At 34.6% G+C, this 25,561-nt stretch overlaps 3 protein-coding genes across 3 annotated transcripts in view; 2 read left to right on the plus strand and 1 right to left on the minus strand.

Annotated features, from left to right (window-relative positions):
* LOC112049115 (protein Jumonji) overlaps positions 1-13,225 on the plus strand; it is a 30,763-nt gene extending 17,538 nt beyond the window's left edge. Inside the window, exons 7-15 of the mRNA XM_024086895.2 lie at positions 287-520; positions 812-1,007; positions 1,712-1,971; positions 2,438-2,635; positions 2,715-2,881; positions 5,947-6,238; positions 6,836-7,009; positions 10,112-10,201; positions 10,870-13,225. Coding sequence (XP_023942663.1) covers positions 287-520; positions 812-1,007; positions 1,712-1,971; positions 2,438-2,635; positions 2,715-2,881; positions 5,947-6,238; positions 6,836-7,009; positions 10,112-10,201; positions 10,870-11,049 — 1,791 coding nt within the window. The 3' untranslated portion in view covers positions 11,050-13,225. The remainder of the gene's footprint in view (positions 1-286; positions 521-811; positions 1,008-1,711; positions 1,972-2,437; positions 2,636-2,714; positions 2,882-5,946; positions 6,239-6,835; positions 7,010-10,111; positions 10,202-10,869) is intronic.
* Positions 13,226-14,321: 1,096 nt separating this feature from the next.
* On the plus strand, positions 14,322-19,049 carry LOC112049114 (uncharacterized). Its single transcript, XM_024086893.2, has one exon. It carries the CDS (start codon positions 15,079-15,081, stop codon positions 18,364-18,366), a length of 3,288 nt encoding a protein of 1,095 aa, XP_023942661.2. The 5' UTR covers positions 14,322-15,078; the 3' UTR covers positions 18,367-19,049.
* Positions 19,050-20,514: 1,465 nt separating this feature from the next.
* Positions 20,515-25,561, minus strand: LOC112049116 (solute carrier family 66 member 3). Its single transcript, XM_024086896.2, has 4 exons — positions 24,813-25,561; positions 24,200-24,425; positions 23,649-23,769; positions 20,515-22,717 (listed from the first exon to the last, which is right to left on the minus strand). The coding sequence occupies exons 1-4, from the start codon at positions 24,965-24,967 to the stop codon at positions 22,530-22,532; spliced, it is 690 nt and encodes a 229-aa protein (XP_023942664.2). The 5' UTR covers positions 24,968-25,561; the 3' UTR covers positions 20,515-22,529.

The raw sequence follows: 25,561 nt of genomic DNA on the forward strand, positions 1-25,561 counted from the left end.
AGGGGTTGGGTAGGGTAGGGTTAGGGTAGTGGTAGGGCAGGGGTAGTAGTAAAGTTGACATCGAATTTCACGCAGACGAAGTCGATGTGTGTATTGTCCGTATATATTCATACATTCGTTTATTTATTCAATGTCTAGCTGAGTCGACCTTGTGCAAGCCACTGCACAATCAAGTCCCATAAGTGGAATGGTGCAGTGTCCACTGCTTCATTCAGTCTAATAAGACCAAAATAATGAGAAAAAAGGCCCAGGTCTATTTATTATGCAATGTTTTATTTTATTTCAGGATCCTTTGTCATTTTACAATAAAATTGCACCCGAGGCTTCTGCATTTGGGTTCTGCAAAGTAATCCCTCCAAAGATGTTTCAGCCAGCATGTAATCTAAATGGCTTAGATCGACTTGTTGTATCGAACCAGTATGTGAGTCGCCTCTATAACAGATTTGGTGAAGGAACAAAGGAGATGTGTACCATTAGGTCTTACATGGCAAGTCATGGTATTTTTGCGAAAACACCACTGGTAAGTAATTACACACACCATTTTTATTGGCCAATATATTAGAGGCAAAATTTATCAATACCAGTTTGTCTACTCATTGGTACAAGACAAGCCAAACTTGCTATTTGGATGTCTAATTGTATACCACACCTTTGATAATATAAAGAGATGGTTAATCTTAATTTATTAACCCCTGACACAATAAGAGGGGTGTTATAAGATTGTCTGCTATGTGTTTCGATGTCTTATGCCTTTGGTACTAAAGCACTCAAATCAATCAAATTAAATTAGAATAAATATTTTTTGTTGCAGATTGACGGCTTGGAAGTAAATCTACCACAAATTTTCACACTTGTACAACGATATGGTGGTTTCAATGAAGTCACACGAAAAAATAAGTGGCAGAAAGTGGCAGAAGAAATGAGTCTGCCCAAACTATCAAACCCTGACATTAAATTAGACCGAATATACCTAAAATATATGCTACCATATGAAATTCTAACCAATGGTAAGGAATTATAGGATACATAAGATTTTTTTTTTACTGACTCCCGTGATGCCTACTCCCGCGACGTGGACGCGCCAGAGGAGATTTGTCCAAGTGAAACACAGAGAAGATGTCTCTGTCCTTCCTTTGACCAAGCTAACAGTCTTGTTTGGCCTCAAGACCGAGGCTTGCCCTCGGTCATGAGGCCATACAAGAGGAGGAGGATACATAAGATACCATCAAGCGAGTCGCATGGATTGCAGGATCTGGATGCAGGCGGCTGAGGATCGTGATATTTGGAAGTCCTTGCAAAAGGCAACAACACAAACATAGTAAAATTAATAAATAGCAGTTATAAAAAAGTAATTAAGAAATGACAGTATATTAGAATATATGTATAATATCTACAATACGTCACTGAATTAACATTACTGACTAGCTGATACCCGCTAGTTTGCGTAAAATTAAGTTTTTCATAAATTGTGACCATTCCAAATTTCAGTCAAATCCATTCAGTAGTTTTTGTGTGAAATAGTCCATAACAGACATCATCATCATCAGCTTTTCGCAACTCCGAGCAAAGTCCTGGACTTGTGACCAATAAGGGTTAAGGGATTCCTTGACAAACAATTAACACTCCCTTTCTTTGCTCATGTTATTCTCCCTGCCTAGCCAAATTTGGAAAGATCCTATATTTATAAGTTTACTCTTTCATCCTATTCCAGAAGAAAGAGTAAACCTGAGAAAAAGCATTGAAAAGTGTTGGTTAGAAGAGTACCAGGAAATGAATCAGCGTGCTAGAAATCCTCTGCAAGTGAAAAAAATGTATGATGGACAAAAAAGAGCCTCATCCCCAAAAAATGTGAACGAAAAAACAGCCCCTGATCCAGAAAAACAGAAACTCCAAAATATGAAAAAAATTATCTGTGACATAGAAGATTGCGTCAAGCCTGGCCGAAGCATGCCGCTTTCGGTGTTTAAGAAGGCGAGTTATCTGGTTACATAATTGATTTAATCCTCCTTTCCAATCCTTATCCACTCACATCTTCATTCCTGGGCCTTTCCCGCGTTTGGTCATAATGTTGGCTGTTGTGCGTTCGCGAATGTCTGCCTCGTGGCACTCCATGCTTTAATATAATATAATATTGCTCTAACATAATATTGTGTCTATGTTTAATGTGTATTGGTGTTTCTTCTTATTCCAGGAATGTTCAGCACTGAGGTCTATCAGTTATACCTAGAACCAAAAGATGTTTATTTAATGAGCAGTGCCTTATTATAGTTCTATGCACATTATAACGCTATGTTTAAGTATAAGAAGTTTTGTCATTCAACATTGGTAGAGGTTCGATATTGCCTCTATGTTGTATTTGCATATGCTAATAATTCTGAAAACTGTACACAATTTCTCAACTTGTTATATTATTGAAGTAGTAAATTTTGTATTTTAGATTAACGAAAGTGCTAATCAAGTGTATTTAAAGAAGAAACGGACTATAGACGCAATAGAAAATTTTTACTGGGATGCTGTGCTAAATGCCAAAGACCACATAGTAGTACATACAGCATCAGTTGATACCAGTGATCGTGATATTGGATTTTCCACTGAGGAAGGTGTTTCAATGTTCAATCACCCATGGAACTTGAAAGTAAGTACAACTATATTAGATTCAATATTTCATTTCATATACTCTGCCCTAACCACTGTTTCTTTTGCTCTGTCCACAGCATGTGCGGAACAATGAGCGAAATATGCTACGGTCGTTAGGCCCATTGGTACCCATTAATAAACCAATTGTGCACTTTGGTATGCTTTTCTCAAGTAACTGCTGGCACAGAGATCCTCATGGGTTGCCCTGGCTCGAATATCTTCACACGGGCAAAGAAAAAATATGGTAAAATAAATCTATCTTCATTTAAATTAGCTTTAAGTTTGCTGCTAGTAAATGTTGGAACGATTTGCCACCACCAATAAAGTCTGTTAAATCTACTTATGCTTTTAAACATAAATTAAAAAAATCTATATCTATACTAATATTATAAAGAGGTAAAGTTTGTAAGTTTGTAACAATTTTTTGAAATGGGGTAATCTTCGGAACTACTGGTCCGATTTCAAAAATTCTTTCACCAGTAGAATGCTACATTATCGGGGAGTGCTATAGGCTATATTTGTATCATATATATTGTCTATATTGGTATCACATATATTAGCCGAGTTATAACTGTTTTTGTCATACAGGTCGGACGAAATTCCTCTTAAACAGACTTAATCGCATGCGCTGCCTTAACCATTGTGTAAAATTGAAATTAATGTATGGAGGCTTTATGTACCTTTAAAAAGTTCTACAAAAAAGTCCGCAATACCATATATTTATCTTATATATATTAGCAGATATACCTTTTATGTTTCAAAAAATATTAATTTTATATACTTAGGTTTACGTCATTATTTTTATAAGTAAACTTAATCCTTATCAAAATAAATTATTTAATAATCACAAGGGTATAATAGAGATAAGATTTGCCTTTTACAGTATGTTAATTAGTTACATAGTTTCGGAGATAATACACAATTTCTAAAAGACGCAGAAATGCCGCTGTATGACGCCCCGCGGTTTCAATCACGTAGTTTCCGTTCCCGTGTGAATATGGAGATCAAACATAGCCTATGACACTCGCAAATAACGTAGCTTACTATTGGTAAAAAAAAATTCCAAATCGGTCCAGTAGATCCCGAGATTACCCCCTACAACGACAAACAAACTTTACCTCTTTATAATATTAGCATAGAAGTCTCTTGGGAAATAGTCCTTTGGTCATGATTTTGCCAAGGGTAGGGGTAGGGTAAGGGTCAGGTAGGGAAGGTGTAGGGTAGAATAGGGTACGAGTACATCAGGGTAGGGTAGAGGTAGGGGTACGATAGGGAAGGGGAAGCGCAGGACAGGGGTAGGGTACGGGTAGAGTATGGGTAAGGTAGGGTAGAGGTATGGTAGGGGAAGGGTAGGGTTAAGATTAATGGTAGAGTAAGGGAAAAGTAGGGGTACAGTAGGGTTGGGTAGGTTTAGGTAGGGAGTAGGGCAAGGTAGGGAAGATGTGCACATAAGTAAAAGCGAACCTTGACCGGGTCCGCTATCACACTAATATTTTAAAGGCGAAAGTTTGTGTGTGTATTTGGCTGAAATTTGGAATGGAAATAGATTTCACTCTGAATTAACACATAGGCTACTTTTCATCCCGGAAAAATCCATGGTTTCCGAGGAATTTGTGAAAAACTAATTTTACACGGACGAATATTTTATATGTATAAGAAGAAAGTCGTGTTAGGACCGATTTGGCTGAAAATTGGTGGAGAGGTAGCATAGAACCGGGAAACGGACAAAGGATACTTGGGGTAGGGTATGTGTATGGAAGGGTAGGTGTAGGGTGGGAGTAGGGTAGGGTAGGGGTAGGGATTAACGCGGATAAAGTCGCGGGCGTTCGCTAGTTATCATATATGATGAATTTAACATTACTTCCCAAAACCTGCTAACCCGCATTGGGGCAGCATTGTCAGTCAAAAGCAAAATATTCTTTTCGAAATCTGATAATAGACTTACTCGTAACTTAGGTATGAGCGTGTAGGCTTTTGCTTACCTTTAGAAAGAAAGAAAAATGCGTTTATTTCGAAATTATTCCTCACATCACAATATCTATAGTACAGCAAAGCAAGGCATCCAGGACAATACCCTGCGATGTGTGGCATAACCCAGAAAATTGCCCCAGCTTAGCATAATGCTATGTGACCATTTTAATTAGGACGTACAGCGCTGATTTTCAGCTGGAACCACAGATCGGGTAACGCCTATATCTAATTTATAAAATTCTGGTGTCACAGTTTTCGTTGCCATACTCCTCCGCAACGGCTTACCGATTTTGATGAAATTTTTTGTGCTTATCCGGTATCTATGAGAATAGGCCAACATCTATTTTTATACCCCTAATTATTAACAATATAAACTCGAAGAATAAGTAATTATGAACGATGAATAATTTTCCATAAATGTTACTTTGTTTAGTACCTGTCAAACATTCGATTGTCATTTATGCATGTGTTCATAAATTTATTTTGTGTAAATTAAAGTTTCTATTTCCGAAAACAATTTCTAAGGTTTATTCTATATGTGAAGTTTGCACAAAATCGGTTGTTTATCACATTTTTAGTAGCAAATAAATTCAGAAGTAGAGTAGGGGTATGGTAGGGTTAGGGTATGAGTAGGGTGGGTGTCGAGAAGGGTAGGGTAGGGTAGTGGTAGGGTAGGGGTATGGTATAGGGATAGGGTAGTGGTAGGGTAGGTTTATGGTATAGGGAAAGGGTAGCGGTAGGGTAGTTGTAGGGTAGGGTAGTGCTAGGGTAGGGGTATGGTATAGGGATAGGGTAGTGGTAGGGTAGGTTTATGGTATAGGGAAAGGGTAGCGGTAGGGTAGGTTTATGGTATAGGGAAAGGGTAGCGGTAGGGTAGGGTAGGGGTAGGAGTAGGAGTAGGGTAGTGTAAGGTAGGGATAGGGAAGAAGTGCAAATAAATAAATTAACAAGTCAAAGCGAAGCTTGACCGGGTCCGCTAGTTGTATATAAATTAAGAGTACACTCATAGTAAATCAATCTTGTAGAAGTAACAGGGTATCTGCGATCATTACTTTCGGAGCTACAGGGATTTAAAGGGTCAGATTTGCGGCGCTGCCACGGATCCCTGAAAAACACACCATACAAAATGGCACGAATTAATGACATTGTTGATGCGTATTATCGATTTGTATGAGCGTTCAAACAATATTACAAATATCTTGGTTATTTGTGCGTTTATGTTTATAGTTCCTATATTGGAAAATGTCACGTTTAATGTATGGAAGCTAAAACTGTATGAATTTTCATCTAATTACGCTAAATAAAATTCATCATTACTGCTATGACTATATCTTTAAGGTATGGAGTACCTGCAAACCAAAGTGAAAAATTCCGTAAAGCTATGGAGAAGATATGTCCCTTATACGTACAAAATAAAAAGGTCTGGCTCTCGTCGGACATAGCTATGATTCCACCAGACCTACTAGCCAAACATGGAGTAACATTATTTAGAGAAGTCCAATCAAAAGGAGAATTCATTTTTATATTTCCCAAAGCGTACACTTCGTCTATATGTACAGGATACTCTATATCAGAAAGTGTTTATTTTGCGATGGAGCCATGGACTTACGTCGTGGCCAATATAGTCAAGGTAAATTATTATTTATTTTCTAATAATATTAAAAAATAAATTTTTATTTTCTAATATCTGGCATTAGAAATATATACCCTCGTCTGTTATTTATTAGTGATAAGTAATAACTGATAGATAATGTTTAGTGACTTATTGCATATAGGTTGCGGCCATAGTTAAATTGCAGCCTAACCATTGACCTCTTATAATAAAAAGAGGCACAATCATGTAGAAAATTTCACTTAAAATGTGGGCTAATTAAACAAATTTTGCTTTGATAGTTTTAGAATTATTGGCCTTTAAGTATATAGAAATTTATATCCAAACGCTTTTAAATATAGTCCAATATTTAATAAAATCCCAAATTTATAGCAAAATCAACTTTAAGGTTGTTTAGTTTAAGGTTAAATTTACAAGTGTGACTACTTGAATTGAGTACCAAGAAGTTGTGTTTATCAATTGAGTTTTTTGGTTGCCGATTGTGCATCTACTTTTTAATAGGAGATCGATGGGCCAAGCATTTTTTTTTAATATAAAATCTACGAATTTTGCCTGTTTTATGTGCTTATTATGTTGGATGTTTTATTTGTGCTTATGAGTTTAATTTGTCTATAGGAGCTGCGAAACAGCTGGGAGCCTATGATGTTCGCACCAGAACATCTTTTTATAGCTTTAATCCGAGACAACAGTGTTCCTATCGATGTTGTAAAGCGTATATATCCTGAGTTCAAACGCATAATCAATGAGGAAATCACCTGCAGATCCGCTTTACTCGACCTAGGAGTTGTGGTAAAAAATTACTTATTATATTGAATTATTCCCTAACAGAATGAGAGCCTGCTCCTCCAACCTCTCTCCAAACTCCATACTTGCCTACAATCTTTCTTCTTCTTTCCTGGGCCTTTTCCGCACTTGGGCACTAGGGATTGGCCATTGTGCGTAGTCTATTTGGTTCTGGCTACACTATTTAGGTACCTATGGCATTATTAGAAGCTTGGAAAAGTATACATAAAATGAGATATTTCTGGCTACTGCAGGCTTTTAGTCCATAACGACCTATTACCGTTTTCTAGTGATTTATTATTTTATTAATCCACCTCTATATATCAAAAGGATAAAAGATGCCAATCTATTCGGGCTAGACTAGAGGATAGGTTTCCTTATACATGGATAATAAAACTTGTGACCAAAGAAATGGGCTGGGGTATCAATAAATGTGACAGAAATTATCTAATATGGCATATCTATAAATGTGATAGAAAAGCATAATTGCTGTGCTTGCTTGCTTGCAAGCATGCTTTTCTATCACATTTGGTGGTGAGGTATTTAAAAAAAAATATTATTATATAAATAAAAAACTGAAAATAGAAAAACAAGTATTATATAAGGTTTATAGCCCGCATTAGTTCTGAAATACTTTACTGCTAGCCAAAATATAACAATTAAGCAATTGTCATAACTAGAATGTGCTTGCTATTTTTTGCGAAATGACGGTATATGTTTTGCGAAATGTTGATATTTAATGTTGAGCATTACTTATGTTATTCTAACTTAATCCTGGTGTAGTTAACCCTGAAGGAGCTAGATCTCCAGAGGTGCTTAATGGTAAGCTTTTAATAAATAACTTGTAGGCTTGAATGGTCAAGTTAACAAGTTATTTAATAAAAGGCTTCTGGATTTGACTCGTCACTTGCGTTCTCAGAGAGCTTCCAAGATGTCTGGTATTTATCTAAACCTTTTAACCACAGTTTCCAATTAAACTAAATTCCCGACATGTGGAAAGTGTCTCAAATAACTAGGAAAACCTCTGGAAAAAATCAGCTCCTACTGCGGTGCGTACTATAAATAAGCTTTACTCCAGTTCTGTCAAAAGTCTGGGAAATAATATTTTTGGGACAGCCTATGTAGCGTCGCAGCAGCGACACACAATAATTGTGCTGTTTATTTTACTAATGATTGATTTTTTTTCCTCTTTTTGTTTTCTTTTTATTTTTTTGTTCCTACGGTCGGGAACCTATTGTTTTATTGTTTTACGTATTTTTAAATGTAACGTTGTTGCTTTTTTGCATAAAGGCATGTAATACATAGATTTTCAGAATTACTTTGTATGAAAACGTAAAAAGTTTTTTTTTAGTAAATAAAATAATAGTTATGCAGTTCGCTTGCAATAAGTGGCCTCGTCAATGCATTGAAGTTATGCGAAGTGCCTTATGCGAAGTGCCATATGCGAAGTGCCTTATGCAAAGTGCCTAATGCGGTTCTGCCCGTAATTATTTCAATGAGGCTACGGCTTCTCCGTTATCAGAATTGGAATTTAGTCTGTTCCACCGTTATATATACAGGGCGTCCCGTAACGTAATGGGTAAATCGCAAGTTTTCCAAAAATCTCAAGTTATATTTTTTTTCGGATTTTTCAATCTTGAATCAGTTTTTTTTGATTCTGTAGCTGCTGGAATTAAGATTTTGAAGATCTGATTTTTTTTAAACATTACGGATTAAATTACTAATGTACTGTAATACTATTTTTGTAAATCATGTTTTATTCATTTTAAAAACTTGTACACTTATCGAGTTTTGTAAATTAGTGTGCCTATTTTTTTGTATTTACAAAGTTGCTAGTAAAAATATATGGGAGGTGCTGAATTTTCAATACAAGAAAAAAATTAAGTTTGCACATTCCAACTTTTTTCTTCAAAATGCCTACTTAATTATATCTGCCTACTTGCCTAAATTTAATAATGCAGTCTTTTGTATTGACTTGGTAATAAGAAAAAACTGACTTCTTTTTTTTTAACTACGCTTAGGTACTCACAGATCTGTAGTGTATCAAATGCTTGTTTATTTAATTAATGAGGCATCTCTGTTTATTTTATGAGACTCGCGTTAATGCATCTATCTGCTCATCATCAGTAACATCTGAAAATAATTGTTATAAGGTCAAACATTATACTAAACCCACCAAACCGCATTGAAGCAGCGTGGTGGGACCAAATCTCTCCTACAATGAGTCTCTTTGTTATAGACCATTTAATTTTAAATAGGCTGATAACGATTAAGAAGAATTTATTTCGTAAAATGCTCTATTCATTGAATGAACAAGCATTTTGACATACTACGTGTACAGATCTGTTAAGCAAGAGTAATTTTTATTTTTTATTTAGTTTTCTTAATAATAATACAATACAAATGACTACATTAGTAAATTTAAGCAAGTAGGCAGATATTGTAAGACATTTTGAAGAAAAAAGTCAGAAACTTCACACTTTAAATTTTTTTTTCTTGTATTGAAAATTCAGCACCTCCCTTACATTTTTACCAGAAACTTTGTAAATACAAAATAGACATGAGTTTTATACTACATTACAAACCTCGATATGTGTACAATTATCATTTTAAAATTATGGTACATTTCAGCTCCATACAATTTTTTACAGGACAATTTTGTTTTATTGGGTCATCTTAATTAAAGAAAAAAACGATTATTGCATTCAAAGCTTCTTCTACAAAACAAATAACATAACATTGGTAATTTAATCTGGAATGTTTAACAAAAATTAGATATTTAAAATCTTAATTACAACAGTTACAGCATTGAAAAACTGATTCAAGAAAGAAAAATTTAAAAACCCAAAAAAAATATATATAACTTGGTCACCCTAAGGATTTTTGAAAAACTATCGAAATTAAGTAGGTGGTGTATCTACCATTTGCGTTTTATCTATTAATTACACATATTTAATTAGCTATAAGTACACAAGCTGTATAGCTTGTGTTATGCATAAGATACCATTTACTTTGCGGCTTAAATAGCGATGTGTATATTGTATCCAAATATATTTATTAATTATATTTATCTAGAAGAGATACATGGAGCGTTTTTTTTATTTTCAGGAGAGTTTCTCAAGTCGAAAAGATGATATCTGGAGGGGAAAGGAGGAGGAAGAGTGTGACGTGTGCAGACGCCCGCTTTATATTTCAAAAGTAAGCCATCATAAGTTGTCAAAAATAAGTATTATAACATAAATTCTACTAATTGTCTCTTTGTCCAGAGGTCAACTTGATTGACTAAAAATTCTGTGCACTGTGTGTGTGTGTGTGTGTGTGTGTGGGTTTAAAAATCGCGCGCAGTGAAGTCTTGAGTAGACGCGCGTCGTCAAGGGGTCCCTTATTCTGTATTTGGCTAAGGAACAACATGGGCAGTGAAGTCTTGAATAGATGCGCCTCGTCAAGGGGTCAATTATTCTGTATTTGGCTAAGGAACAACACGACTAGTGAAGTCTTGAGGAGACGGGTGTCGTCGAGGGGACCCTTATTCTGATATCCGTGTCACAAGGCCCGGGATCAGCTCTGTCATACGATGGAGCCGGCACGGTGAATTCATGGAATGCTAAGATATTCGTCTCTTATGCAATACCTATCGTAACTAGTCATCGATAATGCACATAACTTCTTACTTTATTGTTAACTGGCTAAAGTAGCGTTCACCTCGTCTGGATGGATTGGCTTTCTGAACTGAGGTCCTCTGCTGATTTAAGGAAACAGATTACCGAGTTTACGTAACTGATTGGACTGGGACCTTTTATTTAAGTACATTACTAATTTTGCCTCTATATGTACTCCCAAGTAGACTAACATTGACTTTTTTTCAGGTGAAAGGATCTATCAGTTGCACACCCATAGCACCAATTTGCCCTCAAGATGCGAAACGCATACTGCGAACTGCTCAGGTAGAAACCCATTTAAGGCTCGTGATCATGATTTCGAATTTGCAAATAAAAGAAATTTTAACACTTGCAGATTTAAGAATAGCGTCTTCAACGAATAATTAAACCGTTGAACAATAGTTGAATTCGTAACTTTCAACTGAACCATTTTCTCTAAATTTTATATTTTTCATATAAATGTTAAGCTAACTGGTTACTTATACATTGCAACTACTGGAGGTTGCTATTTTATGCTCACTACGTTTATTTAAAAGCGGACGCCCCTTACTTAACGTGAAAATCAGTGTAAACTTTCATCCTCTTTTTTATTTGACTCTATTACACTTTTCATTAGTGGTAGAGCGTTTTGTGTTGAAAGATTATTGTTGCAAGTGTATTTTGGATTCTTGTGAGCGATTTTTGGAGTTTACTCCTTAAGAATCGATTTTTCATATGTAGCCCCGGTATGAAAAAAATATGGGCACTAAATTTCGATGTACATATGACAGAGTTACTCCTGAAAAGTGAAATGTATGCCCACCTTTCACCGTGGGCTGCCGCCAACAGGCGCGCCCAAGTGTGCCCGAACGCATGTGCATGCTGTTAACGGGAACGCTCGCCGCGGCCTGCTGCTCCTCAGTTGCGCACATTTCACTTTTCAGGCGTGGGTATTGAGACGTACGTAGTGTATGCTGCGGGGCAACATACTCGTATACCTATTTAGAAAGTTGATCTTAAAGAGTAAACTCCTTTCGTGCGTCGTAGCTGACACACATTTTTTTTTTCATATTTATACCGTTACCTGGTATACAAGTCATCCGTCAAAGTGTTAAGTATAGTTTATAAAAATATTATTAATATATAATATATTATAAGTAATAAGTTTAATGTCAAGTTCAATATAATATATCGACAGTCCCTACGTACAAAGAAAGCGTCATGTCAAATAGTGAGGTTTCGAGAGAGCGCTTTTGAAGTTCAAATGCTTCTATGTAAAATTTTGTAGATTTTTCTTCTTTGCTGTTTTTTGTAGTTCGAGATCCGGCATAAGAAATAAATACCCTCATTTGTTATTTCTTTGGGGTAGGAAATAAACGATATAAAATATTCAAGTTTACACGTTGTAAATAGGTTGCCTAGTTAAAACATACAAAATCTAGGAAACCATGAAAGTTGATTAAAGGCAGTATATAGTTAAATTAAACTAAGCTTTTATTTGATTCTATCTATATCTATTGAGGACTAAATACCTAATGACTTATTCCTTATATTTCTTATCACTAATATCAGATGATATATTTCTAATGCTGGGTCTTGGACGATTTAGCTCTTGTATATTTATAAGGGAACAAATATTAATAACAACAATAAAAATACATGTAAAACGTATTAGTATTGCTTGGATTTTAAAATGTAACCGCTGATTAATGTGACATGTCCTTTTGTATGTAGAGATCATCGGTTTTTAACTTTATTGACACCCACCTTTTCTCTTAGGAGAAAAGATTCTGTGATTTACTTTGGATCTCGAATTTAACATACTTTTAATCCTAATATATGTAAGAGATAATGACGGAGTTTTTTCATTGTAAATACAGGGTTTCCCGTTTTTAATAGATAAAACTCAAATGGGAGATACATACCTAATTATATCTAACTTTACTAATTTGATTTGTTTTGAAAAAAGTTGATTTGATTTGTTTTCAGTAGAATAATATTTTTTTTCGAATTTTTCTATCTTGAATTAGTTTATTAATTATAATTTTTATTACATTCAGAAGGAAATTAATCTAAAAAAATAACATTTTTACGAGAAAAGATTCCTTACAGACCTACACTAATTTTTCAAATGTAAATTAAATTTAATTTTTCTTTAAATGATATCTTGAAACTAGATTTAATTTGAAATAGGAATCAAAGCGTTTAAAAAAACAAATAAGTTTGATATTTCTCATTAGGCAGAAATAGTTTTAATAGCATGTTACGTCACAAACAAGTAACGCCTTCTTATACCTTATGTACATGTATAGTACCTTCATACAATTTTTTATTTTGCCAAAACGCTCCCCATTAGTCTCAAAGGACAGAGGACTCCCTCACTCTAAAGTTCAATACCTTGCTTCGTATTAAAAAAAACATGGTTTTTTGACTTGGTATTGGACTTGATATTGGATTATCCATTAATTACGGGACGCTCTGTACCTATATTATTAAGGCAGCGGCGGACTGAGCCCTTCGGGAGCCTGCTGATTGATGTTTGATGTTTAATTGATGTCAGTATAAATAAATGTACTTTAAAAATTGTTTTATTTTATTCGCCTTTAGCGTTTTCAAAAATTATAAGTATTAAAAAAAGTTTCTAATGACTTAAAACATGAACGTATCCACGTTCGTTAATGGTTTCTTTTGCTTTCTAGTAATACAGCTCGGCAATCAGTATTAGACTGAATCTATACTTCTATACATGCTAATATATAAGCATATGCGCGCGTGAAGCCCTATTCGTGCCTCGGTCATAGCCCGAGCACCATCGGTACTAACTGCCACAAACTGCAAGTAATTTCAACTTTCTTTCAAGTAATTTTAACTTTTGGAATTAAGTTGTTTAATACTTCAAATATGTATTGCTTCACCTGTAGTGTGCGAAGGCAGAGGTAAACAAAATAAAAAAATCCTCACGTATGCTGTTGTTGTGTTCGTAACGACCATATATATGCAAGCAAGAAGGGCATCATGTCTAATATATGTGCTCTCATCTAAAAATAATAAAATTTGCTCGCTTTTAAGTAAGCGTAGCGATTACGCGATGCGAGCATTTATGTATGGTCCAGAGATGACACCGCGGACCCCCATACACATACTAGCGGTCCCCCAGAGGTCCGCAGCCCACAGGTTGGGAAACGATGACTTAAACAACTGTTTATTAACAAATTATTTCCAAAGTTTCCGCCTTTATAAATATGGATATAAAAGCTGAAACAACTGTCCTAAAAATCTAATTTCTCAGAGCCTTTTTTGTAGGTATACCTGCTTTATAAGATTGTATCAAAACATTTTCTGTCTTTTTTATATTTTGAGTTTGTTTCACACACTTTTTTCTCAGGTATGCAGGTTTCCTCACGATGTTTTTCCTTCACCGTTTGAGACACATGATATTTAAGTTTGTCTAAATACTTCGCCATAATGCATTTTAGTTTGTGTTCATACTTCCCAGTTGTATTATATGTAACATACAAATTGTAACATACTCTTTGTTGAATATAAATATCGATATATCTTTAATTTTGTCCCACTAGTACTTATAGTACTGATGGGATACTAAACACTAATATGAGGCCTCAACAGTACCATAGAACTACAGGTATGGAGTACTACTGGGATGCACCTGAACAAAAAAGGTGTTGACAAGTCCACTTATAGGAGCCGAAGTACTTAACATTTTTTTTAAACTAAAAAAAATCATATAAAGTAATTCAAATGATTCTGATTCCTATGTATGTGACACACGCCTTTACCTATCCTTGCGTTTTAAAATACGTAGTGGCGAGACTGTCGATATCGACGAGATATTGCAACTGGCACACCGCTATTGACTAGTAAGCTACTTCATGATATTTTTCAATGAATAAGTTTGGCTAGGTGATAATACTCCTATAGGGATGCGATATAAGGGACACAATTTAAGATCTATTTACAAAAGAAAAATTTTTTACTCAGAAAATATTCATTTTAGAATGTTCTTTGTTCTACATGTTCCTTAGACATTTTTAATTAATTTTCTTTAAAGACTATAATCCTAGAGTTATAGCAAATACTAGTTATCCGAGCATCCTGTATATAGGTAACTACGTCTAAATACCAAACGATGAAAACTTTTTTTGCAATCATAATATAGATATTAATAATACCTTAGATACATTAATACTTTAGTACCATAAACAAACGCCATGAAACAAAAACAAGCGACACGTCTAGCTCCCGCACGGGCTATAGGTAATTATTGTCAGTCTGTGACTTATATCATTCATCTGTAAGCATTATATACCCTATAGGTGTCAAAGCCCTATATATTAATTTCATTCATTTACTCTTTGCATTACATCCAAAGAGAAATTGATTACATCAAATTATACACAGAATACTCTAAAAAATACTATGCCATTTTTGCATTTTGTTAATATGCCTAATGCAATCATCTTTCTTACAACAGTATGTTTGGTAAGAACCAAAAAACCGTTTAGCAAACAACTTGAAGCAACTTGGCGTCTAGAATGTGAGTTAGGAATTATTTCTAATGTAGACTGCCCTATTGACGGTGGTTGGTCACCATGGGCACCTTGGTCAGTTTGTCATGGCACTTGTGATAACGTGGGGCACCGAAAAAGACTAAGGGAATGCAACAATCCATCTCCGTCTAAAGATGGCATGCCTTGTAGTGGTTTAGATGAAGAAATTGAATCTTGTTATTTAAACAACTGTACAACCAATGATTATCGAAGATTAGTTGAAGGAGATAATTCTAGAGAACAAGCACTAAACCAACTAGAAGCCGTGCCAGCGTTCATGGATAGATGTCTGCAAATGGAATGCCCTTTTGAAGCAGTGGAAGTAGCTTTGGCGAGCGAAAACACATGGCAGCTAAATTCTGAATCTTTGTGGAATGCGCTACAATGTGTCAAGCACGACATTGGATGTCCTGTGACAGGAGAATGGGGAACGTGGGGGCCATGGTCACTATGCGGGGCGCGTTGCGGGAAAGGTCAGCGGTGGCGAACTAGAAAATGCGATACACCTTCTCCCTCTGATGCTCATTTAGTATGTCCAGATACTCCCCTGCAAAATGAAGAATGTGAAGGTGATCAATGTGCTATTGATGAAGAATATTCAGAAAGTAATATAAGTGGATCGTGGAGTGAATGGGGTGAGTGGACTAAATGTTCGGAAGATTGTGGATTTGGAATCCAACGTAGAAAAAGAACTTGCATCGAAAAGCATATCTCAAATTTTGCTTTAACTTGGGGGACACATTGCCGTGGACAGTATGACGATTTACAAGTTTGCAGCAATAAAAAATGTTTACTTAATGGCGGGTGGTCAGGTTGGAGAGCTTGGGGACCATGTTCACAATCTTGTGGAGCTGGAAGACGATCGAGAAGCAGATCCTGCACAAGACCAATTCCCTCAGGCGATGGAATTGCCTGCCTTGGGCCAAAAGTCGAAGTAGGTACCTGTCATCTAATTCCTTGTGAAGTTTATACCCACATGATTGGTGTGTTTAATGGAGATTCTTTTTTACATTACTACTTTCCACGGAAACGATCTACGTTTTTTCATTTCTATATACGTTTTATGCCACTTTCTCCCCATGGAAATCTGATACGACGCGGAACACAGTACCCGCTTATACGACTTAGTTTACTTAGATGGCATGTATGTCTGGATGTAAATGGAATACTAAAATCTTGTAGTATTCCTCGTATGTGTTCTAACATTGCTCTAGAACCTGCCACATGGAATACGATTGTTCTTACAGTGACTAATGAAGCCGCCAGCTTCAGATTAAATGACGCACAAACTTCAATTCATGGTTTGTTTCCTTGTGACCCAGAATTCAAAAATGATGTAATGAATATATACCTTTGTGAGAGGTTTCATGGCGAAGTTCAAGAGTTTATTCTTAACTTTATTCCTTTAAACATGATAATTGAACGTGAAAGCAAAACTGATCAGAGTGATTTTTTTCCTAGTTCTGCATCCAACATGGCTTATGAAAAAGCTAATATGGAAGAAGCATATTTAAATATACAAAAAGATCAATACTTACGACTGCCATGTTCTCTTATACAAGAAGAGTGGAATTTAGAAGTAACAATCAAATCAAAAAGAGATGGGGGCACTTTTATTTTTGTACCTACCAGCAATAATAAATGGTTCTATATGACTTTGCAAAACATGAGAATCAAAATGAAATTAACACACGATGACTTCAAGTCGGAAGCTACAAGCTCAACTGAGTTTTTGCCAGATGAATGGATTAGTATAACCGTTGATAAGAAAAGAGAAACAAATACTATAGAAGTTGCATTAAATGCTGGAGAACGTCTCCATGTATTCCTGATAGAAGATTTAAGAAGACATCAAGATACTAGTAAACGATTCAGATCATGTAACACACTAAAAAATGTGATCGATGAAAAACAATCAACAAAAAATCTTCAATTTAAAACATATAATAATGGAACTAAACAAATTGAAATTTGCACAGACGAATTCTTTGTTGGCGGTGTACCTTGGAACATACAAAATAGCTTATTTGAAGACATCACACCCTTTTCTGGAGTAATAGCATATTTAAAAGTAAATAATAAATTATTAGACCTTCACGATTACACTACTGAAAGAGATAAAGACGGTGTTGTACAAGTATCTTCGCGAACAGCAAGTATTTCTGGTTCATATCACGAAACTACTTGGGGCGAATCAAATAAACTAAATTTGACTTGCCTTTATGCGCGGAACTCTAGATCATCTGCTGCTTATTGGCTTTATTTAGACACTGTGATCAAGTTTAACAATAATGTACGACCTGATGATAATGGCAGAGTATTGAGATTAATAATTGTGACAACCAATAACGATCCTAAGGGATTTTACACATGTCGAGTTCGTGATAATTTGCGAACCCGTAATTATGTCACATATGGGGTGCTGGGAAAAATAAATTATAGACGTTCAAGGCCCGACACCATTTCTGTAATAGCTGTCTGCACAACTCTTGGTCTTGTAATATTTACATTAGCGTGGCTTATCCTAGAAGGTTATTATGACATTCGTGACGGATATGGATTTTATCGGGATGCACACCTCAGTCCAGAAGAGGAAGCCGAAGTAGTGTGTAAGTATATTGACCAGAATATGCATTTAATTGGATCTGAAAGTGCTGTTAATATAGCTAAAGCTAATGCAAGACGGAGAGGTAGGACACTTGCCAGTAGAGCAAGTTTCGGACTACATGAACACGGTGTGTTAAACATAGAAAAACACCTGGGGGAGAAATTAAGTAAATATGTACCGAACGAACCTGAAATATCTCTACCGGAAAAGAAAATTTTGGACATAGGACCATCACAAGAGGCATTTAGATGCGAGCCAACATATGTGAGCTCGCCGTGTCATGGCTCAAATATAACTTCATGCGGAGCAAAATTAACCTCGTCTTCTTCCCCTATTACATCACCCAGATTACTGTGCTCTCGACTCCTAATGACGAAGTATAAAAGTGTACACAAAGAGAGATTCCATAAAAATAAAAGCCGTGGCTCAAATTTACATGCAAAAGATAAACCTAGATTATTAACTATAAAATCCTCGGTGATATTTAATAAATCGCCGGTGCAAAAAGTGTTACAAAAATTTAGTGATTTGAAAAGTGTTGATACATAAGATTACAAAATGAATTACAGACTGAGTTAGGATAAAATATAGCCTTTATATTGCTCAATAACCTCCACCTGCCAGCGAAAAACCTATTAAAATCGGTCCAAAGACAAGACAGAAAAACAGACAAACAAAAATTGTAAAATATAACTATAAACAGTCAAGAAATCAGTTCATCTGAAATCGCAGACATACACTTCCATTTTTATTAATACTTTGTAATGATTATTTAAAGTCGGTGATAGTCCAGTGGATATGTTCTCTGCCTCCGATTCGGAGGGCGTAGGGCATACACCTCCAACTATTCAGTTCAGTGCATTTGAAAAAATTAAATATCACGTGTCTCAAACGGCAAAGGAAAATCATCATGAGGAAACCTGCGTAGCTGAGATGTTCTAAATTCTCTTACGTGTGTAAAGTCAAACCGCAGGTCAAAATTAGGTCAGCGTGGTAGTGGTACTTATTAGCCTAACCTCCCTCATTCTGTAAGAAGACTCGAGCTTGACAGTCAGCCCGAATATGGGTTGTTAATAATGAATGATTATTGAGGTTTAATTAAATAAATCATTATTCACTAAAATAATTTTATTTTTATCAAAGTCCGGCCCAGCAGATCTGGCGCACTCCGTGTTTTAGCGCAAACGTACAGGTACATGGTCGCGTTACCCCAGGGTTGACTTGACAGACGCTTTTGCACACGCTGCGCGACATGCCTCGCCCGTTCGTTATCATTCGTCGTTTGTAATATTATTAACCAAAAAAAAAAAAAAATAATGTCGTTCATTTGGCTGCCAAAATAATAATAAGGATCGGAGACTTGCGTTTTTCAAACTTCCAAAGGACGTATGTATTTTGTAATGAAAGTAAGTACTTAAATAATATCTACCGAATAATTACTTAGATTATCTTGTTTATGTTAGGTATGTTATTAATGTTCAAGTACGTAGTTAGAATATAAATTTCAGTGTTATGGTATAGTTAGGTACGATTTTCCTTTATAAAGTTATTAATATACCTCATAATATAAGTTTGTTATAGTATATAGGTGGGAATGTTTAACCGCCTATTTGAATTGTATAGTAATTTATACCTTCCCATGTACTCGTAGTCTCGTACCAATTATTCTCAACGAAGTTTAGTTTTATATACAAAATACATAGTAACTTAAGTTCTAGGCATATCTTCGTAGAGTACCTAGGGCAAACAGTGTAAAATAATTCTAATTTTTTAAATTATGTAAAGTTGCTGAATATTTAAAAAGTTATGTGTTGATGTGTTGTTATTAGTTAGTCCAATCAATGACGCACGCACGATATTTATTTTATCAACAAGGTATGCGAACATCGCCGCGCGTTAAATCTAGTAGTAAGTATTTTTTATTTGAAGACAACCCAAACGTTGTTTGAGTAGAAATATAAAAACTGTAGGAATGGGGATGATGACTAGGTTTGAATATATTGATTTTTATGATACATTCGAGTAAATAAGGACAATGTTAAGTAATTTATACATAAAAGGCAACGATTGTCTGGATATTTGCAAAATAAATAAGATAATAAAATTCCAAAATCTATTAAGAATCTTTTATCGTAATTAGATGAAAATTCATACAGTTTTAGCTTCCTTACATTAAATGTGACATTTTTCAATAAATGAACTATAAACATAAACGCACAAATAACAAAGATATTAGTAATTTTGTTTGAACGCCCATACAAACCTAACGATCAGCGAGCCAACGACGTCACTAAATCGTGCCATTTTGTATGGAGCGTTTTTCAGGGATCCGCGGCAGCGCCGCAAATCTGACCCTTTAAATACCTGTAGCTCCGAAAGTAATGATCGCAGATACCCTGTTACTTTTACAAAATTGCTTTGCTCTTAGTATACTCTAAATTTATATACAATTTAAAAAACTGTCATCGTCCCTATTGGACCTACCTAACTGGATCATATGTCCTAGGTAACTATATGTATTCGTCTACAATTTCGAGTGCAGCGTTCTCAACTATAACTAGGTGGAGCGATACATGAGCATTACATATTATTTTCGTTTCGTCCATGTTCATTTTCATTAGAGGTGTACGATAAGGAGATTCTATCTCACCTAATTTTTTTACAGATGGACTAGAAATGATAAATAATAATCAGGCACCTGGATAATATAATTTTATTTTATAATATCATATTTTAAAATCTTAATATTTAAACCGATAATCCTATACAAACTTCCGCTACCCATTTCTTCCGTCATAAAATGTTGATATCCAAAAACCAGATCGTTATATAAATCAAAAGATAATACTGACTTGAACATAAAATATACTCGTAAGTCATTTGTGCTTAAACGCCCAGGAGGCTTATCACAATCTTTCCAAACCATCATGATATTTGATGACGTCCAAAATCGCTATACGAAACAATCCTGCTATAAGCTTAATGCCCGTCAGGGTACGAAATGTCTAAACTTTATGAAAACCACTACGGATTTAAGAGCTTGTAGTACGAGATTCACGGTCCACATGAAATATATACCCTCATCTGTTTTTTAATTGGGATAGGAAAAAAATATATATATAAAAAAAGCTTATTTTATGCTTAATTTAACTGTATTAAGTTGCCTTTGATGATTCATGGTTTTCTAAATTTTGTATGAAAAATGTGTTTAGCCGCAATTTAACTAGGCAACGAATTTGCAATGTGCCACTGTCAACATTATCTGTCATTTATTTCATAGCACTAATAAATAACAGATGAGGGTATATATTTCTAATGCCGGATCTTAGACCATTGTGGTAAGGCTCAATATGATGGTTTAGAAAATTTAAAAATAATTATAAAATAATTTGTACGAAATACCTACAGTAAAAATGTTTATACATCTTGATTATTAATCAATCATTATATATATGCTTAATATTATAAATAATATATGTAATATGTATGGCAGGTATAACCCGATATTCTATACAATGCCTAAGCAATGTACATTATCGGAAGCTAATATAAATAATAAAAAACTATAAGAAATTGTAATTGTTATCAATTGTAAATTATAATACTGTATGACTTTTTCAAAAGAGCAACTGTTGAGTTTCTTGCCGGTATCTTCTCAGCAGAACCTGCCTTCCGAACCGGTGGTAGAATCTTTACAAATAGTCAACTGACGTGTCAAAAGTGCTTGTAAACTGAGCCTACTTGAAATAAATTATTTTTGATTTTGATTTTGAAGCGTTTTGAATAGTATGAATTGTCCATTAGGTACATATATTATGTACTATACCTAGCTATTGTGTGTAATAAGTACATTGTGCAATTTGTACTTTTGTGTAGCTTCGACTCCATGCAATCTTGTCTGCATTACCCCTACAGTGTTTTGTAAAGGTCGAGAAGGTAAATATGAAGGAAAGGGCGACGGAACGACTCTTTCATGGCCACATTTAAAAACTTGTGTCTTAGAAAAATGTTTAGGTACTATGTTAATCTGTGGCATGTGTGGCAATGTGGCATTACCAATTTAAGTTTCTGTTGTTGACCAAAACTACAATCCAGAGCTACAGCGCCAGTTATTAAAAAATATTTCATAACAAATTTCATACATTGTCAGAATGCTAGTGTTCTTTTGTCTAGGCATTGCATATAATATCTGAATTAGACAGATTCCCGGTGACATAAACGAGTACGTACACGGACGTTCAGAACCTTAAAAACTTTCAAAGCTAATTAACAATTTCTTATCCTTAACATAGTAATAAAATTATAACAATTATGTTTCAGTTGCAAATAATAATAATAAATTAATTATGCCCATAATAAATACGTAAATAATAGTCTAAAATCTTAAAATATTCATTAATAAATATTAACATACCCTATACTATATATGTACGTACGTACGATAGTACTGTTGTACTATGTGACACGTACCTATTTACTATTTTGGTCTTTATTATCAACCTATTAAAGTGGACAACAAAACGTCATCTACATACTATTTGAGATCTACCATAAGCACCGGATGACATTTGTAATTTGTATCATAATATGTGGATGACATTTTGACAATTGTTTCTTTTTTTATTTTGATATGTTGATAATAAAGATCAAAATAGGAAATAGGCCAGCAGATTCATTCTGGCTTTAGTGCCTACAGGAAAATTATGGCCACATTAATCTTTATGCAGATGATCCTCTGAAGGAATTGTTTTAACTTGGTTTTGTCCAGTCGCCTTACATTTGGAATAAGATTGATAATAAATAGCTGTGAACAATACCCCGGCGCTTAGGATTGTAGATACTAAGAAATTAATCATCAACTTGGTATCGGCAGAATCAACGTACACTGTGAACAGGCGTGCTGAAACATAATTATAATATTTTAAAGTAATTTATGATTTTATACTATCATATTAACATTTTTGTGTTCAAAATTAAAGTTTATAAAAAGGACCACCCAAGTGTCAGTGCAAGACGAGCCACGCGCGTGTGTAACCAGTGCAGCCTTAGAATGGTGGATTTTGGTTGCTTGACTATACAGCTCATAAAGTTTAATTCTTTCTTAGCTGTTTCCTAGGAAAATCGTTTTACCACACCTATAACTTATTGCATTTATTTATAATTAGGTATGTTTTAGCTATAAAAGCGAGTGTAATAAACAAATTTATGCTAAACTAGCGGACGCCTGTCAGCGTGAAATTCCGTTGTTCACAAAATTTTGTTCATTTTTTCCAGGATTAAAAGTAATCTCTAGTTGCCAGTGAAAGTCTCAAAATCGGTTTAGCCATTCCAAAGATTAGCCCGGACAAACAAACTGACAGACTGATGAACATTTTTAAAAAGCTTATTTGCGTTTTGGTATTGTGTGTGTCTAGTAAACACTAAAGCAAACAGTTATTTTGATATCATAGACAGATACTTCAATTTTAATTGTATGACTAGCAGACGCCGCACGGTTTCACCCGCGTGGTTCCCGTTCCGGTAGGAAAACGGGGATAAAATATGGCCTATAGCATTTGGAGATAGTGTAGCTTCTCAACACTGAAAGATTTTTTAAATTGGTTCAATAGTTCTAGAGCCTATTCAATACATACAAACTAACAATCAAGTATTTCCTCATTATAATATTAGTATAGATTACAGTGATTGAGTGATAATAGTCTCTAGGATCTGAGAGAGAGAGCAGAAGAACAATACTATAAGGGTTCCTTGTTGACTAAGAACCTTAAAAATGTATCCATATTATAAGTATGTAGTTAAGTATATACTCTACTGTATAATTGTATACTTACAAATATTAGTTAAAATAGAAATAATCCATGTAGTGCATGATACAGCATCAGCATTAGCTGCTTTAATTATTCCATATATGTAAGTTACTTTAGCAGACCCACTTAAAGGTGTGCAGAATGGCTGAAAAAATATTGCAAATTATAATTATTCTAGACATTACCAAAGTAGTTAAATAACTGTAATGACAATAATTAGTATAAGAATAGAGAACAATGCCCTAGTAAGTAAAAGTAAGTACTGCTTACCAACAAACAAATTAGAAATGATTGTAGAAAATGCATGTCATTTCATAACTTATTTGTTTTAAATTATGTATTGTTTGCCTATAAAATGTTATTCAAAATATATTAACTAAATAAAATTATTTTAAGCTTATTAATCAAATTTATTTTCATTAATTTAAGAACAAGTTAATTATAATTATTAATAGGTGTGAAATGACTATTGATTTATACCCTCATTTTTAATTAGTTTGTTGGTAAACAGTACTCATCAAGAAAGGCTGTAGTATAGTTATGATTTCTAGGTTGCTTTAAAATTTTGTCCTTACCACTAAATATGACAGGACTTCTTTAGGAAAGACACCATATACAAATCCAAGGATAGTAGTGGTGTACATCGCAACCACTAGAGGCACTGTCATCCCAGACAAAAGATGTTTGAACTTCAACACATAATACAACATTACATACACTTGCAGAAGTATGATGGGATATTCTAAATAAGTCATTACACTGTAACGATTTGTGTAATTGTAGAGTGTAACTATTGTAAACCTGAAAATGAAATTTAATAATTAATTAAATTAGAGAACATCTGACTTCTGCCACAGATTCCGGAGGGTGTGCGTTCGACGCTAACTCACAGTCTGTTGTTTATTTAGGTATTAAATCATTAGTTCAATGTTTTATTTTATTAAAATTCTATAGGCTAATTTAAATCAGCCAAGAAACTGCTGCTGTACCTGGCAGCAACCAGTATTGGAGGGGATATCTAGTCAGTGGCGATCACAATAGATTGGTAATGGTCAACGTGATACAGGACCTCATGAAGACCTGCAGAGCCACGACATCAAGAAGAAGAAGAAGATAGGCTAATTTTCTTATTGGATTTTTGTTACAATTTTTTTAAATATATTATATTAATAAAATATAATAACTTACCCAGTTATCTCCATCAACATTGCTTGTACGTAAATTCCTTCAGCAGATTTCTTCTTTCTCAAATACATTATTTGTGGCACTTTCAAAAAAAGACATGAGAGCACAGTTGCAGTGCTTATAGCATCTGCTAATATTTGTATGAATCGGGAATCCATTGTCAAATATTGTTTAGGTCTCAAGTTGAGCTAGTTTGTATACCAAGGTTAAAAGTGTTACTGCGATGAGACCAGTAATTTTAAAAAAAGAAGTTGGCAGGGGGCCGCAATATATCAACTCTTCCGCCAGTAATTGTTGGCAAGGCCACAAGCTATGTCACTACTCACTACACAATTCTCATGTCATAATGTAATAGCTCAATAAAGCAACTACAGTCAACAAACTTCGTTCACAGACCAGTTTATCAAATTAATTACACAAATATATTGGTTTAATGCATTATTTTAACAATTTAAAACACTTTTTAATACATAAATTGTTAATAAACGATTTCATATTTATAGGTTAAAATTCTTAATGTATCTTCTTGGATGTTCTGGCGAAAGAACTACACACTTGATTATGTAATTGTCGAGAACATTCTGTTTATTGTTTACATTCTATATTGTATATTCAAAGTTTGAATTTGAAGATAAACATACAAAACCCTAATGATTTAACAGCTGATTAAAAACCCATAGCTCGCAATACCTCCTGTAAAACAAATTGTAAACAGAAACACTGCTCACTGCTGACATAACTGTAATAGTGAC

The sequence above is a fragment of the Bicyclus anynana genome, chromosome Z, assembly GCF_947172395.1.
Source record: "Bicyclus anynana chromosome Z, ilBicAnyn1.1, whole genome shotgun sequence".
Taxonomy (NCBI): Eukaryota; Metazoa; Arthropoda; class Insecta; order Lepidoptera; family Nymphalidae; genus Bicyclus; species Bicyclus anynana.

Bases quoted from the DNA above. Each gene is read 5' to 3' on its own strand.
- LOC112049114 (XM_024086893.2), top strand. From the start codon at position 15,079: ATGCCATTTTTGCATTTTGTTAATATGCCTAATGCAATCATCTTTCTT.
- LOC112049116 (XM_024086896.2), bottom strand. From the start codon at position 24,967: ATGGATTCCCGATTCATACAAATATTAGCAGATGCTATAAGCACTGCA. The intron at 23,770-24,199 runs GTAAGGACAAAA...ATATTTTTTCAG, and splicing joins AAGTCCTGTCATATTTAGTG to CCATTCTGCACACCTTTAAG. The intron at 22,718-23,648 runs GTAAGTATACAA...ATTATGTTTCAG, and splicing joins TTCTATTTTAACTAATATTT to CACGCCTGTTCACAGTGTAC.